The 17,849-nt window shown below is 37.5% G+C and overlaps 1 protein-coding gene across 1 annotated transcript; it reads right to left on the minus strand.

The window, feature by feature from the left end:
- Positions 1-8,395: 8,395 nt before the first annotated feature.
- Positions 8,396-14,108, minus strand: LOC128318315 (uncharacterized). The gene is made up of 5 exons (XM_053233975.1): positions 13,899-14,108; positions 12,855-13,172; positions 12,100-12,147; positions 8,798-8,929; positions 8,396-8,689 (listed from the first exon to the last, which is right to left on the minus strand). The coding sequence occupies exons 1-5, from the start codon at positions 13,981-13,983 to the stop codon at positions 8,661-8,663; spliced, it is 612 nt and encodes a 203-aa protein (XP_053089950.1). The 5' UTR covers positions 13,984-14,108; the 3' UTR covers positions 8,396-8,660.
- Positions 14,109-17,849: the final 3,741 nt, after the last annotated feature.

The raw sequence follows: 17,849 nt of genomic DNA on the forward strand, positions 1-17,849 counted from the left end.
CACGATAAAATAAAAACTTGAGAGGAGTTGCTAATGAATGATGTATGATTTTATTCATAAACGATTATACTGATAAAAGAGTAGCATAAGATGTGAAAGGACCTCTACAGTAAAGAAGTCTGTTACACACAGAGGAGAAGGAGGGATGTGTGTTATACTATCATTTATTATATAATTGAATTAATCAGGAGTTTGTGATTTAATGGTTAATAATGAGTATATTTAGTATAATAATTTATATATATTTATAAACAGGGACATGGCTCAGTGGTTACAAGTAAAACGATAACAGCACCAGTGATATTAGGATTAGGAACATGGATTGATATTTTTCAGTAGTTTATTTTTATTTTTTTTATTGCTATTTTCTAGTTAAAATGTTTAAAATCCCATATTTATTTAAAAAAAAACCTGTTGATTGTGGTTTGAGTTATTTAAATGAATTATAAGTCCTTCTGTATGCTGTTTCTGAATATATGGATTTGCATGTTTAAAACAAAGGCACTAATAATACATTTAAAAATTAATTAATTGATTGATTGAGTAATTAATTAACTAAAATATTTCTAATATTTTCTAATATTGAATAATTAATTAATTAATTAAGTCGTCTTTTATAAGGAAATATTCTGCTATTGTGGGCCACATAGAAACTTTAAGAGTTCCTTCAGAGAACTTTTTTTTCCCCAAGAGTGTAACATTATTGTAAATATAATAATAAAATAATCAAAGTAAATCTATTCAATTCTATTCTAAAGTAAATTCTGTTATTTCAAAGTGTTTTAATTAATTAATTAATTAATTGTGATCATTTAAAACTGGCTTTTTTCCATTATGTTTACATATGCACTCAGTCTGTGACGTCACTTAATAAATTCCACGACTTTGAGCCAATCACGTGTGAGATCAGAGGATGACGTTGTGATGGCGGGCAGCTTTTAACAGCAGAAGGCTAATGTTGGTGAAAAGTAGTGGTTGTCATGGTAATTGTTCATTTTATTGAGGTTTGGCTGCTGTTAAATAGATAAATTAATAGGAAAACGACGATGGATCATCGGAAATTAAACTGAAAACCTACTCCAGCGAGTTTATTAGCAGTTTGATAAATTAGCTAACATTTCAAATGGCTGGAAGCCGTTGCTAATTAGCATGTTCATAAATATTCATAGAGCCTGAGTAACGATGTAGAAATGTTGAATCATGACGTTGAATATCAGGATTTATATTATCAATTTGTGTATTAAAACATATTAAACAATTTATTACTCAACACTGATGTTTTTCATGTTTTTGTTTAATGTCTAAAAGGAATATTAGATTGTATAAATATGTATTAATATTTATAAATATAAACAACTACTTCATTTTAGTGAATCGTGAAGGTTTAAAAATGTGATCATCTCCAGCTGGCTGTTCATTGACTTGATTAGCTGTATTAATTATCATCATCATCATAATCATCATCATTATAATTATCAGCATCATCATTAGAATTATGATGCAGTAGCATCATCATCATCATCATTATCATCATCAGCAGCAGCAGCATCAGTATCATCATCATCATCATCAGCAGCAGCAGCAGTAGCATCATCAGCATCATCATTATCATAATCATTATCATAATCATAGTCATCATCATCTTCATCATATTCATGATATTGTTATCAACAGCAAATACAGAACATCACATTTCTCATTGTTTCACCCAGCAGTGTTTGAGATGTTCTGATGTTCTCAATGTTGTGCATTTGTGTTGTTCAGAAGCAGGAGAACCCGAGATGGCTGTAGTCAAGTCTCTTAGGGGGCTTTCGCACTGGCAGTTTAATCCGAAACAGAACATGGTTTGCATGAAAAATTGTTAATGTGAAAGCTGTCATGCGGACCGGGAAGCACACCGCGGTACCGGACCCGAGACTACCTGCAGGAGGTGGTCTGAGATGGGTTACACAGGAACTGTGCCACAATTCCTGTGAATGTGAATGCAACTCGTACTCGGGTCTGCACTTGTTCAGGAAGTAAAGTAACCTGTGCATGTGTTTTAGCTGATGATGACATCATTAGTTTCCACAACACATGTGTACCATGAGAAGCAGGGGAACGTCGTGGGACACAGAAGTGTCGTTCACTCTGCTGCTCTCAAGCGAGTCTGAAACCCCACCGCTGCTGGTACGCCGGGAACAATCCACCTTACTGAGACCACAGAAAGCATGACGAGCATCAGCACAGCTTTATGGTACCTTTAACATTTCTAATCACACTAAAAAGATTTCTCAGGATTATATGAACTACTTTGAAAGTATTTTCTTTTCTATTTTCATTTCTAGAGAATCAACTAGAACCCATTCCCAGAGTCTTCCCTGGGGAAAGTAACTCGTTCGACTTTGACTACTTTCACCATTTAACTGTTTGTATATTTACTGAATATAAATGATATCCACAGAGCACAAACCCTTAACTATACAGAAGGTCCTTTGGTTGTCTCTCAGGGAATCCTGACATGGTCTATGTAGAACTCTACAACAGTCTTTTTCTGTCACAACTAGAACCCATTTCTGATCGAGAAACACCGTTGTAGGTTCTACATAGTGTCAGGAGGCAGAGGCGACAACAGCTGGCAAAATCCAGGGACATGCAAAGGGTCAGATGATGTACAGACAGGTAGTCAGAGGATGAGACTAAGACAAGATAATGAGAAAACAAATGAGGGTCAAGACCAGGATTATCAAAGGCTTGGTATACGTGAACAGATGCGAGAACAGAGCTGAATGAAAACTTCGCAAAGTGTGTGTGTTTATGCTTATGTGCTTATGTAGTGTGGTGGTGATTGAATTGGGTGAACTTCAGCATGTGAACTGGGAGTTGGAGTCCCTGGTAGCCATGTTTGTAGTCGTCAGAGGTGCACTCTGGGAAATGAGGTCAGACGTCAAATTCGGCATTAACATGACACACAGGACTTTTTAAGGGTTCCTCCAGAGGGACAGCTGAAGAACTCTTAAGAGTTTAGGCACATATGGCTTTGTGGTAGCAGTGGCATTTGTACTATCGGTCAAAAGTGGTGCATTTTTAAGGAGCAACTTTTTTTCCCCTACTGCTCTGTCAGGGGTGAAAATTTTTCACTCAATTAAAAGTTAAAAGTCTGCTTGAGTGAAAGTCAAAAAGTACCTACAAATAAATCTACTTGAGTATTCAAGCGTAAAACTGAAATATGTTTAACTGATGAAAAGAGCTGACCACATGTTCATCACACCCAATTCTGCATGACTAGCTAGCTGGCTAAGTGGCACAGTCATAAGGAAAATATTCTGCTAACTCTGACACACCTAGAATTTGCCATTCTGGTTAGCTAATGTTTAATAACGGTTTTGAAATGAATGCTAAGGCACACTAGCAAAAACACGTAACTATGGGTGCGTCTCAATCAGCTCCCTAGTTCAGTAGTCAGGGCACTGATCAGGGAGTCGGCTATTTCAAGGGCTGTCTCAATCATAAAATGCTTCCAGTGCGCTGGAACGTTCGTTCCCTAAAAAATCCCACAATGCACCGCAAAAACCAGGGAGCATCGATGCTCACTATGTTCCCTTCCTGAAGCCTCTCAGCTTGAAAAAATGGTGTTTTAATTTTATTTGATGTTCTGTTTGTTTGAGTCTAATGACTTTTAATGATTTATAAAAATATCCACTAGCTAGCCTGCGATCCTACTTGAAGTACCATGACAGAAACACATGTGATTAAGTCAACAAATTTATAAAACATATAATTTCAAAGATATCAGTCCTTCCTGTGGTTGATAAATGCCACTGATGATTTTACAATGCGAGTACGTAATCAAATTTCCGGAAATTGAGTCACCAGTGTCCTAATGTGTAGTGAGCCAGGGTCCTTACCAGCGCCCGAACTGGCGTATACGATCTACTGATTCACCACCGAGGGAGCTAGAGAGCTGATTGAGATGCATTCGAACTATCTGTATAGTATCAAGCTACTTTATAAATCTTAACTAGCTAGGTAATTAAGTTAATTTACAATTTGAAGCTAGCTAACTAATTTAACAGGCTAAATTACTAAACGTAACTAGCTAGCTAATTTGACTAGGTTTTTTTTTTTTTTTTTTACAAAACAGTTAACTCGCATGCATCTTTAGATTTGATGACAAATTTAAAAAAATGATATTTCATTATTTACATGGGAGTATGAGCCAGCAAATGACATTATTTTGCAAAGAAAATAACGTTAAAAAGTAAAAAAATAGAAAAAAAAATCTTGTGATGTTTGAGAGCTGTAATGAAAACATTGCAGGTCAAAGTGAAAGAGAAAGAAGTGCTTTTTTTCTCTTGGAAATTTCCTTGACTAAGAGTACAAATATTTAATTTCGGTAGTACTTGAGTAAAATACAAATCTTCCAAAAACAATACTTAAACACAGTAAAAAATAAATACAGTTACGCAAATATTCAGGTCGGTACAGTTGAGCGACATTGCCCCCTGGTGGTGGTAGGAGTTACTAACAGGCTACAGGTGCATGTGAATCAATAAGATAAGATAGAAATTTATTAATGCTGAGGGAAATTCTTGTGCTTTTTATTTAAAAAAAACAAAAAACGTTTCTCTTTTTTGTTGTTGTGTTCTAGGGGAAATCTGGTAATCTTTTTCTTTATAACACCTCCGCCTTCACCACGCTGTGTGGGTGCAGCGTCCCGACCGCACTGCCTTCAGACATGTGACTAAACATCTTGCAATACAAATATAATCTTGAAATCTTGAGTCAGTACAACAGAATACATTACACAATACATGGCCATTCTCTGACTTACTACTACAAATTTTCTAACACCAACCTGACCTGGATGAATAAAAACCCTCACAGAAATGGTTAGTTTAATGATTCTTTCAGTGAATTTTAGATATGTAAACATTTTAGAAACATTCTTACAGTCAAACATATGTGAGATCTTGGAATTATAATCTTCATTGTGATGATTTTGTCAATTTAACATACTGACCTTCAACAAGGTCAAAACAGATGCTGTATATTATTTTATATTTTAAACAATAACTCAGTGTAAAACATTTTACTTATATTCAGTGGCATATTAATAACAAAACCTAATGAAGGTATAATCCAGTACAAACACTGGTCTCGTGTTGAACATTGTGCACTTGGTGTTTTTTGGTCAGACAGTTGAAAGTGGGGAGAACAGGTTATCAGTTCAGAGGAAGCCCACCTGGGTGTGTGTGTGTGTGTGTGTGTGTGTGTGTGTGGGTGGGTGCAAAAGATATGAAAGTTTGTTTTTTCCTAAGTAAAGCAGACATGCTTTTATGTTTTTGTAACACCTACACTGCTAAAACCTGTTTTTAAAAAGGGCTTCATGTGTCTGAAATGACATACAAGAAGGTGAGCCATTCCAAAAGCTTCAGCTTGTGTTTCTTTAAGTAGTTCATGGTGGATTTTGAGGTATGTTTTAGATCATCGTCATGCCGTAGAAGCCAGTCTCTTTTTAGCTTTAATTTCTTTAATGACTGAGTCACATATACGTCCTGAATTTGCTGATATTTACTGGAATTCATTCTTCCTTCTACCCGTGCAATGTTTCCTGTGTCACTGGCTGCCACACAACCGTTAACCATAATAGATCCACCCCTTTAGCGTGGAAACCTTTAGTCATTGCAGCCACAGAGTTCCATTTTCATTTCTCACTCCATAGCACTTTTTTCCAAAAGGCTTCTGGCTTATCTACGTATTTTTTTGCATACCTCAGAAATTGATATTTGTGATGAGGTCAGAGGCAATGTATCATTCTGATGTATCTTCCATGCAGATCATGTTTTGCAACCAACTCTGCAGAATAGAACGGTGCACTACCATGCCTGTGTCAGCTAAACCCTTCCTACAAGTCTTTACTATCGGTGGAGGATTTGCTTTGCCTTTCTGGCCAGCATATGTGCAGTTCTATCTGAGATTCTTCTTGGTCTTCGAGATCTTGCTTTGACTTCAAAAGTTCTTCTTAACTGCCATTTCTTTAGTAGAAATTGTAAGCTGGAAGCTTTTTATAGCCTTCCTCTGCTTTGTAGGCATCAATTACACTCAATTCTTTTTCAGATTCTTAGTCTGCTGCTTAGAGCCCATGTTTGTTGAGATTTAGCACTAGGTTTGAAGAGTCAGAGAATTTATTACACTCTGGAATTGTCATTCCTAATGATGAGTCTTGAACTGGCCAACCAATCCTAATGAGATAATTAAGGCCTAACGACTTAAAGTTAGAGACCTTACAAGCGAAAGGGTGTTCAAACATTTGCACATGCCATTAGTGCTCTGTCTCACTTGAGTATGAACACCTATAGCTTGTTTCCAACCCATTTCAGGACACACGCACACACACACACACACACACACACACACAGTGAGAATGTTTTTCTAAGTAATACAAGATGTGCTTTTATGTTTTTAAAACACGTCCACTTTCTAAAACATGCAGTCTGCTACAGAAAAGTTTTAATTTGTCAGAAATGACATAATTAAAATGACATAACCCTTCAATAAATAATTAATTGTTGTAAGTTTACATTGACTTCGATTTTAGTCTTCAGTCATGAATCTGGTGTCATTTTTTTTGTCTTACAGACACAGTTATATTTGTTGTGGACACATTTCAAATCGTGGTCTTTGATAGTGTGAGTTCTACAGGAGACGTTCTGTTGGTTTTTTTTTTTTATTTAATTTAAATGGTTTCTAAAACCCTTTTAGGAAGCTAAGAACTTTTAACTATACAAAGAATTCACTTTACAAACTCTAATGTTTGTAAAGTACATTAATGTTTGAGTGTAATATATAAGAAAAAAGAAGAACCCAGAGCCCTTAATTAGCTAATAAACCCTTAAAGAACCCTTTGTTTCCTGAACCCTGTGTTATCACGTATCAGTGATCTTTCTTCAAGGTTCTTCAAGGGTTCTTTAAGGATACACTGTATAATTAAGGGTTCCTAGCTATTAAGAAAAAATAATGAGCAATAATTTGCTCCACACACAGTTAATACATATGTACACTCTTAAAAAAGAGGGTTCTTCAAGAGTTCTTTGAGGATTCATTGGGTAATTAAGGGTGCTTCCAAAAAGGGTTCTACTTGGAACCCTTTCTGATAGTAAACATACTACATTTTTAAGACAAGAGTGGTTTGGTGAGATTTTTTGTACAGGTAAAAGATATAAGCTTCCTAAAATTAAACCCTTCCTGATAGAGAATCACTTTCTTTTAAGGTGAAGATGAAGATCCTTTAAGGATTCCTTCAAAGGGACAACTGAGGCACCCTTAAGTGTTCTGAATTTCCTAAATTAGGTTGAACGTAGGCACATAAAGTACACATTTCCTGTTGCCAAAAGGGTTCTTTAAGTGTTCTTTGAGTTAAGTGTATAATCAAGGGTTATTAGCTTCCAGAAATGGTTCTATGTATTAAGAAAAATATAATGAGCAATAATTCAGAGTTTGCTTTGCACTCCAAAATAGATACACTACATGGCCAAAAGTTTGTGGACCCCAGACCATCACACCCATATGTGCTTGTTGAACATCTCATTCCAGATTTATTCCTCTTTGCTGTTATAATAAGCTCCACTCTTCTGGGAAGCTTTCCACTAGATGTTGGAGCGTGGCTGTGGGGATTTGTGTTCATTCAGCTACAAGAACATTAGTGAGGTCAGGCGCTGATGTTGGTGAGGAGGTCTGGAGTTCAGTCGGTGTTCCAGTTCATCCCAAAGGTGTTCAGTGGGGTTGAGGTCAGGGCTCTGTGCAGGACACTCGAGTTCTTCCACTCCGACCTTCACACACCATGTCTTCATGGAGCTCGCTTTGTGCACAGGGGCGTTGTCATGCTGGAGCAGAGTTTGAGTCTCTTAGTGCCAGTGAAGGGAAATTGTAGTGCTGCAGCATACAGAGACATTCTATACAATTGAAGAACCACATATGGGTTGATGGTCAGGTGTCCACAATCCTTTGGCCATATAGTGTATATACACTCTTAGAAACAAAGGGTTCTTCAAGGGTCATTTAATGGTTCATTGGATAATTAAGGGTTCTACTTTCTGTTAGGAAACATACTACATTCTTTAAAAAGTTCTTTGCTCATGTAAAGGTGCTTAGAGGTGTTAGGAAAACACTTTGCTGTATGGTTCTACATAAAACATTTAAGCGTTCCTGCAGAGGGACACCTGAAGAACCCTTAAGGGCTCTAAATTTTTTTAATTAGGCTGAGTTTAGACATATATAGTTCACATTTCTTACACAATATTTTCCAGACAATTTTCCCCAAGTTTGGGAAATGAAAAAAGTCTTCAGGCAAGTCTTCAAAGTATCAAGTTTAATTTTATAGATACAACATAAATAATACAAGAAAAGAGCTGTGTTTGCTGTGCCCAGCACACGTGCAAGAAAAACAGTTTCCTGGCAACTGCACAACACAGAACAGACCCTTAAAATAACCGCCTGCAAAACCACACACACACACACACACAAACACACACACTTCTGTTTCAGGTCGGGTCTTGCAGTGCAAGGCTTAGGAGATGATGCCAACACAAGTCAGAAAAAGGTCTAAAGGAAGATGATTTAATTGTGTGAATTGTCAAATGTGACCTTTTTTTATGTGTCCTCAGGTTTTCTTTAGGCTTTTAGTATGTGTTCATGTAAATGGGTTCATCTGCAAAAAAAATAAAATAAATAAATTAATTAAAAAGGCTAAATAATACATAAGTGTTAAAATGAATAATAGCTGAAGGTGTAACTGTAAATAAATTATTATCCTCACCCTTGGTGCAATTTAGTGCACCCTTAGCGCATTTCCTTCTGCATTTTAAAATTATGATTATCACACTGCCAAGCAGAAGTAAACCTCCAAGTGCTGAAATCACAATCTGCAGTGTATTAAGAGCCTGAGGAACTGAAATTTAAGAAAATGAGGAATTTTACTGTGGCAAATAACAAAGATAATGCTCATGTAGGTTCCTAAAACATGTCTGGTGGTTCCATTTTTTAATGTGAAAACTAAATGATTCGCTCCTAAATAGGGAACAAATAAGATATACAGTGGATAGAAAATAAATACACCCCCTTTTAAAATGTTTACATTTTGTTCTGTAAACTTCATGGACTTTTATTTTTTTCTCTGATCCAAACAGTGCAGCATACCACATGAATGCAGTGAATTCATTTTAATTTGAAAACAAGACGGTGTTTGACAAAACTGAAATTTCATAATTTCTTAAGTATACACCCCCAGAGTCTATGCTCGGTAGAGTGATGTTTGGCAGCAACTATAGCTCCCAGTCTTTTTGGGTGGCTCTCCACAAGGTTACCACACCTGGAGCTTTTCCTCCACTCCTCTTTGCAGAACTGTTCAAGGTGGGAGACATTAGATGTTTTCACTGATTAACAGCATCCACCAAGTCATTCCTTGGATTTCTGACTGGATTTAGTTCAGGGATTTGACTAGCCCACTGCAGAACATCCACCTTGTTTCTTATTAGCCATTCCATGTGGCTTTGTCTTTATGCTTGGGGTCGTTGTCCTGTTGGAGTATGATTTTCCAACCCAGTTTCAGACGTTCTGCAAATTTCATCAGGCTCTTCCACAGAATCTCCCTGTACTCTGATCCATCCATCCTCCCCTCAATCCTGACAAGTTCCCTGCAGATAAGTAACATCCCCACGGCATTACGCTGCTACCACCATGCTCGACAGTTAGGATGATGGTAGTATGGTGATGGGCCATGTTAGCCTCCATCTGCCCACAAAACCTTCTGCCACCTTCATACAGCACTCCAGGTGGACCTTTTTGAGAACTGGCTTTCTTCTTGCCACCTCTGGTACAGGCCAGATGTGTGTAATGTCTATGATATTGTTGCATGATGCATGCTTTCCTCTGTTGCCCATAAAATCCTGTAGGTATTTCAAAGTGGCTGTTTGGTTTCTGGTGGCCTCTTTGACCAAGTGTTTCTTTCCTGATCATCTAGTTTTGATGGACGCCCAGATTTTGCCAGACTGTGGGTGTTGCCATGCACGTTCCACTTCTTAGTGGATACATCCCTCACCTAACGTGTACCTTTCCATACCTTTGTCGCAGAGTTGTTTTAGGAGGTCTTTGGAGCTCATGCCACTGCTTTTATGTGGATCTCTACTTGAAAACTCTGTGTAACTGTGTAGGTTAGCTAGAAAATAATTTCTTCTATTTTAATACCAGTTTATATTATAATTAAATGTGAAAATAGCCAAAAGCTGTATATTCATCTTCTATTCATGGTATACAAAAATGACAATAAACAACCAATTGACATTACCCCATCTTTTTTTTTTTTTACCTGAACCTTTAAACAAAAGGTTTGAGAGAATAGTTTTTTTCACAGACCTAAAAATTTTATCCTGGTGTGTATCATTACCTTGCTGGAGCTTATCATAGTTTGGATGTGCGAAATTACTTTCTTAGCAGAAAGGTGGAAAATATTTGCTATTACAATGTGGATGGTGTCTGTAAAGTGTATGGTGAAGTTGGAGCAAGTCAAACGTTGCCTTAAATTTACACAGCATAGTTTGTTGCTAAGACGGAATGGAAGTTGCAAGCTGATGCTGTACATGTATGGCTGGGTGAGTTAGCTAGCTAGGTGATTAGCTTTCTGGTTTGGTTAATAAATACATTACAGAACTGAGTATTCCACCCTTTGGGATATGACACCATGGTGGTAGGCCTGATCAGTGGCGACGATGAGACAGCCTACAGGGAAGAGGTTCAGCACCTGGCAGCATGGTGTACCAACAACAATCTTGCACTCAACACTTAGAAGACCAAAGAGCTTATTGCGGACCACCCGAGGACAAGAAGGGGCCATACACACACACCCATCCACATCAATGGAGTCGAGGTGGAGCGTGTGACCAGCTTCAAGTTCCTGGGTGTCCATATCTCTGAGGATCTTTCCTGGACACTCAACACATTCACACTGATCAAAATGGCGCAACAGCGCCTTTACTTCCTTAGGAAACTAAGAAAAGCTCACTTATCCCCCAAGACACTACTGAACTTTTACCACTGTACTATTGAAAGCGTCTTAACAAACTGCATCACAGCGTGGTACGGCAACTGCACTGTCTCACTGTCTTAGAAGGCCCTCCAGCGGGTGATGAAAACTGCCCGATACATCATTGGTGTCCAGCTACAGTACCTTCCATCAAAGACAATCATCACAAACTCTGCTTACGGAGGGTGAGAAGTATAATCAAAGACACCTCTCACCCTAACCATGGTCTGTTTACTCTTCTACCATCTGGGAAACACTACAGGAGTCTTCGCTGTCGCACTAGCAGACTCAGGAACAGTTTCTTCCCATCAGCTGTCAGCCTTCTGAATTCTGAGCTCAGGTGCTGAAGTGTACACCCCTATTCTTACTCATGTTAAAAAAAAAAAACTGTACTGTACAATATTAATGCTGTTTGCACTGTTAAATACCATCTATATCTTGTCATTTCCATTTCCATTGTAACTTGCCCTTACACCTCATTCAGAACTTGCCTCCTTGCACATTACTATATATATATATATATATATATAATATATATATATATATATATATATATATATATACACACACACACCTCATATCGCTGTACAATGCACTTTTTATATTTGGACTCCTTGTCATTTGCACTCTGCACAAGATTAGAATCTAATCTAATCTGATGACGTGCAGCTCAGCTTGACCTCAGGTTTTAAATGTCTGTTATATAGTTTGTTGTTAACTCACGTTATGCTTGCTTTTAAGTATTTAATTCAGATAAGTTGAGTTAAATGTGAGCTCCAGATCTTGGAGTTGGTGTGTATCCATCTCTCTCTCCGTGTCTCTTCACTGCTGGAATCCAATAATTTTGTCTTACGGAAATCGATAAATGTTAATCATTATACCAGTCACATAAGAAAAAAAAACAGTCCCATGGATTACGGTTCTTCGCACCACTTATACTCTAGGAACAGCGACATCACTTCTTGCACTTATGAATATTCATTTGAAGCAGTCTATAACACATGCATACATTATCACAGGTATTGAATCAAAGCTGTTACCTGATGTAGTGGATGTGGTGTTATAAGTAGGGGTCTGTTCTGTATTTCCTGTAATGTAAGAGAAGTAAATAATAAGCAAATCGGTGCTTGACCTACACGATGTGATTCACTGTAGTTTCCAGTGCCAGAAACAATAAAAATTTGTTGACGTTCCTAGAGCTATAATCATATAGCATATACAGTAACATGAGCTTTAACATATAACATTTAACATGAGCTTTAAAGTCCCAGAATGCAATGCAGCTGTACAACGAGTCATGGCAAATGCTCGGCTTGGCTAGTTAGCAATCTATGAGATGATGGTCGTATTAACATGAAAGCTTTGGAAGCAGAGGGATCAGGAAGCATCTGTTTGAGCAGAGGAGGTGAGAGAGCTTGACAGACTAAAGGACTAAAGCGCTGCTGCATCTCTCTCTTTAAGTAGAGACGAAACAAGGGCTAAATCCCACTGCATCACTATCAGCAGATAGTGCCGTTAACCAAAGTGAAAATAAAAACCAATATGTCGATTAGAGAAATTTAAATTTAGAAAATCAACTCAGAATTTTGTTACAAAATAAATCCTGGATGCTGTTGAAGATCACACAATTGTAACTGCAGTTCACTTGGTCACGTGACCACTCAGATGCATCACACGGCATCTGAGTCAAAGGTAAAGAGCCCATGTTTTAGCATGTAACACTTTCTTTCAACATTTAATGGTCATTTATGAATTTTGAATAAATAAAAGTAAGAGGTAAGATGGTAAATCTTGCCTGAGTACACAGTCAGTGAGATGTTGTGTGTTTGAATTTTTCCATCTTTGAATATGACTTTGCAAGTGTAGTTGCCAGTGTCTTCCTGTTTTACGCCTCTGATGACGATTGACTGATTCTGCATGAATTGAAGTCTGCTTCCCTGCTGAAATATTACTGTTTCGTTAGCACTGTCCAGGCGAAAGATGGCCAGCATTTTGTTTCTGTCCCTCTGTTTCCATTCAACTGAACTGATGTGTACTCTGTCGGACTCCACATTCGGCAGATGGAAGGTGAAGTTCTTGCCCTCCTGCACAGACCACTCGGTGATGTTCTCACCTTTTAGAAGAAAAGGGGCACAGCTATTATTGAGCGCTTAGCTCTGTAGAAACATGATTTCATGATTTAGGCTGGGGTCCAAGGGATGAACAATATCAATTAGACTATTAATGTAACTAATTAGTTTAAGTTTCTTTTTTGTGCTGTCCAATCGTGTAAGACGACACTTTTCTTTTGTAATTCTTTAAAAGTTATTTTAAGCTCTGTCTGGACTGCCCAGGCTGTGTGTACCCTCATTCTCTGCTTTATTGATGATGCCACTTTCATTATTCAGTCATCTTTTCAATTATCCACCTCTTTCCTTTCTTTATTTTTCCTCTTTGGTTTCCTTTGCTGTCCAGTATTTTTCCTTAAATAAGCAATTTTAAATAAAATGAAATTTAAACCTGCTTCTAGTCATACAATTAAAAAGCAAAACTCTATGTTGCAATCCAGATGATTAATCGTGTTGTCACTGCATGTGAATAGTTTTCATCAGCCCATGAGCACAGGACTACAAGGATCAACATTTTCATTTCTTTCAGTACTAAAACATGCATTCGTGAAACGTATCCATTGTAGTCTGAGAAATCTGCTTTGATCTCTCATGAGTGATGATTCACACCTGAATGCAGGCTACAACACATGTACTACTGCGAAACAACTATAATCATCACAATCAAGTTTAAAAGGAACATTCTGCTTTTAGCCATATTCTCTAAATACATGAAACGTCACCAGGCTCACCTTCGATCTGGAGGAAAAGGCTAAAGAAGATGATGACTGTGTATTTATGAATCTTCATCTCAGAGTAGATCCACCATTTAAACATTCAGCAACACTGTGATTCTCCCCTTCGCCTCCTCTATTTCTCCTCTATTCCTCCATGGCTCATTTTCTTCATTTGTTAACTTCTTACACTACAGAAGACAGAGGAAATACTGCTCATGAGGCTGTGTTGCGGTTGTGTGGTTTGTCATAAGTATTTATGTGTGAAATCTTCAGGCTGTGGGTGTGACAATAAGAGGATGCTGAAGGAGATGAAGCGCAGACATGTTCTGCCTCCAACTGGATAATTAGAGACACTGCACACAAACACATTCAATCGTGAAAAAGAAATACACCTTCTGTCAATTCAGGGAATAAATAAGACACAAGCATCTGGTTCTTTCCAGCTACAATAATATAATAAAAAATGCATGACTTTTAGTTTTTTACTTTCATTTTACTATCATTATTTATCCAACACAAACTGTGCCAAAATGCAGAAACAATCGAAATAAAAACAGGCACTTAATTATTCACAGTTCACATAGAAATTACAAGGCACTAAATAGTGAAATTCACCTCAAAGTTAGACCCTAATAATGCTGCGAGAATACACCACGGTTGCCTTAACTTAAGATTAATTGGTAACACTTTCTACCTACTGTACATTGGACGTTCATAATATATTCATAAGCATGAATCTTAAATAAAATGCTGGATGGATGGATTTATGTAAGGTTTATGTCAAAGGTCACAAGGTGACAATGTTTTAAGTAAATTTATGAATTTGTGTCTACATTAGAGAAAAGGTTTAATTATATCAGCTGTATTATTTTAAGCAGACTCTTAAAAACATTTGTACTTGTAATATACTGTTTTATACTTATTTTACAAGTTATTAGTTTGTCTTTATTAACAGCATCTTGAGAGCTACGTCTGTCGCCTTACCTTTTGGTGCATGTTTTTACAGAATCAGCTTCATACAGGAGGCTAGAACTGGATTGTTCCTCAACTGAAGTGGTGGATCTTTTGCATTCAAAACTGTAATGTACCATCCTTCCTATACATCACTTCACTTCACGTTTTCTTTACAGGGGAGCACACTGTTTACAAAAAATGCATTATTTCATTAATTTACAACTTAAAATAGTGAATTAAAAGCACAATAAAATCGCCTACATCCTGCACACACATCATGATTTCATGACCTCAAATTAGTATCTCATGGCTTGAAGTTTTTTTCTCTGATTTTTAAAGGCAAGTGCTTGTGTTTAACACTCTGAGGTATAAAGGTTACACTGAAAAACTCAGTTGGTTGTGACATGAGCTGATTTTGTGCAAATTTCTCCAGCTTTATTCATTATGAGTGCAGATACACACCTGGAGGGGCCATACACACACACCCATCCACATCAATGGAGTCGAGGTGGAGCGTGTGACCAGCTTCAAGTTCCTGGGTGTCCATATCTCTGAGGATCTTTCCTGGACACTCAACACATTCACACTGATCAAAATGGCGCAACAGCGCCTTTACTTCCTTAGGAAACTAAGAAAAGCTCACTTATCCCCCAAGACACTACTGAACTTTTACCACTGTACTATTGAAAGCGTCTTAACAAACTGCATCACAGCGTGGTACGGCAACTGCACTGTCTCACTGTCTTAGAAGGCCCTCCAGCGGGTGATGAAAACTGCCCGATACATCATTGGTGTCCAGCTACAGTACCTTCCATCAAAGACAATCATCACAAACTCTGCTTACGGAGGGTGAGAAGTATAATCAAAGACACCTCTCACCCCAACCATGGTCTGTTTACTCTTCTACCATCTGGGAAACACTACAGGAGTCTTCGCTGTCGCACTAGCAGACTCAGGAACAGTTTCTTCCCATCAGCTGTCAGCCTTCTGAATTCTGAGCTCAGGTGCTGAAGTGTACACCCCTATTCTTACTCATGTTAAAAAAAAAAAACTGTACTGTACAATATTAATGCTGTTTGCACTGTTAAATACCATCTATATCTTGTCATTTCCATTTCCATTGTAACTTGCCCTTACACCTCATTCAGAACTTGCCTCCTTGCACATTACTATATATATATATATATATATATATATATATATATATATATATATATATATATATATATATATATATATATATATATATATATATACACACACACACACACCTCATATCGCTGTACAATGCACTTTTTATATTTGGACTCCTTGTCATTTGCACTCTGCACAAGATTAGAATCTAATCTAATCTAATCTGATGACGTGCAGCTCATCTTGACCTCAGGTTTTAAATGTCTGTTATATAGTTTGTTGTTAACTCATGTTATGCTTGCTTTTAAGTATTTAATTCAGATAAGTTGAGTTAAATGTGAGCTCCAGATCTTGGAGTTGGTGTGTATCCATCTCTCTCTCCGTGTCTCTTCACTGCTGGAATCCAATAATTTTGTCTTACGGAAATCGATAAATGTTAATCATTATACCAGTCACATAAGAAAAAAAAACAGTCCCATGGATTACGGTTCTTCGCACCACTTATACTCTAGGAACAGCGACATCACTTCTTGCACTTATGAATATTCATTTGAAGCAGTCTATAACACATGCATACATTATCACAGGTATTGAATCAAAGCTGTTACCTGATGTAGTGGATGTGGTGTTATAAGTAGGGGTCTGTTCTGTATTTCCTGTAATGTAAGAGAAGTAAATAATAAGCAAATCGGTGCTTGACCTACACGATGTGATTCACTGTAGTTTCCAGTGCCAGAAACAATAAAAATTTGTTGACGTTCCTAGAGCTATAATCATATAGCATATACAGTAACATGAGCTTTAACATATAACATTTAACATGAGCATTAAAGTCCCAGAATGCAATGCAGCTGTACAACGAGTCATGGCAAATGCTCGGCTTGGCTAGTTAGCAATCTATGAGATGATGGTCGTATTAACATGAAAGCTTTGGAAGCAGAGGGATCAGGAAGCATCTGTTTGAGCAGAGGAGGTGAGAGAGCTTGACAGACTAAAGGACTAAAGCGCTGCTGCATCTCTCTCTTTAAGTAGAGACGAAACAAGGGCTAAATCCCACTGCATCACTATCAGCAGATAGTGCCGTTAACCAAAGTGAAAATAAAAACCAATATGTCGATTAGAGAAATTTAAATTTAGAAAATCAACTCAGAATTTTGTTACAAAATAAATCCTGGATGCTGTTGAAGATCACACAATTGTAACTGCAGTTCACTTGGTCACGTGACCACTCAGATGCATCACACGGCATCTGAGTCAAAGGTAAAGAGCCCATGTTTTAGCATGTAACACTTTCTTTCAACATTTAATGGTCATTTATGAATTTTGAATAAATAAAAGTAAGAGGTAAGATGGTAAATCTTGCCTGAGTACACAGTCAGTGAGATGTTGTGTGTTTGAATTTTTCCATCTTTGAATATGACTTTGCAAGTGTAGTTGCCAGTGTCTTCCTGTTTTACGCCTCTGATGATGATTGACTGATTCTGCATGAATTGAAGTCTGCTTCCCTGCAGAAATATTACTGTTTCGTTAGCATTGTCCAGGCGAAAGATGGCCAGCATTTTGTTTCTGTCCCTCTGTTTCCATTCGACTGAACTGATGTGTACTCTGTCGGACTCCACATTCGGCAGATGGAAGGTGAAGTTCTTGCCCTCCTGCACAGACCACTCGGTGATGTTCTCACCTTTTAGAAGAAAAGGGGCACAGCTATTATTGAGCGCTTAGCTCTGTAGAAACATGATTTCATGATTTAGGCTGGGGTCCAAGGGATGAACAATATCAATTAGACTATTAATGTAACTAATTAGTTTAAGTTTCTTTTTTGTGCTGTCCAATCGTGTAAGACGACACTTTTCTTTTGTAATTCTTTAAAAGTTATTT

Source organism: Pangasianodon hypophthalmus, chromosome 5 (assembly GCF_027358585.1).
Source record: "Pangasianodon hypophthalmus isolate fPanHyp1 chromosome 5, fPanHyp1.pri, whole genome shotgun sequence".
In the NCBI taxonomy this organism is placed as follows: Eukaryota; Metazoa; Chordata; class Actinopteri; order Siluriformes; family Pangasiidae; genus Pangasianodon; species Pangasianodon hypophthalmus.

Coding starts and splice junctions, on each gene's coding strand:
- LOC128318315 (XM_053233975.1), bottom strand. CDS start 13,983: ATGTTTAAATGGTGGATCTACTCTGAGATGAAGATTCATAAATACACA. Junction 12,148..12,854: donor CTCACTGACTGTGTACTCAG/GCAAGATTTACC, acceptor CTTACATTACAG/GAAATACAGAACAGACCCCT. Junction 8,930..12,099: donor CACCACATCCACTACATCAG/GTAACAGCTTTG, acceptor CTTAAATTTCAG/TTCCTCAGGCTCTTAATACA.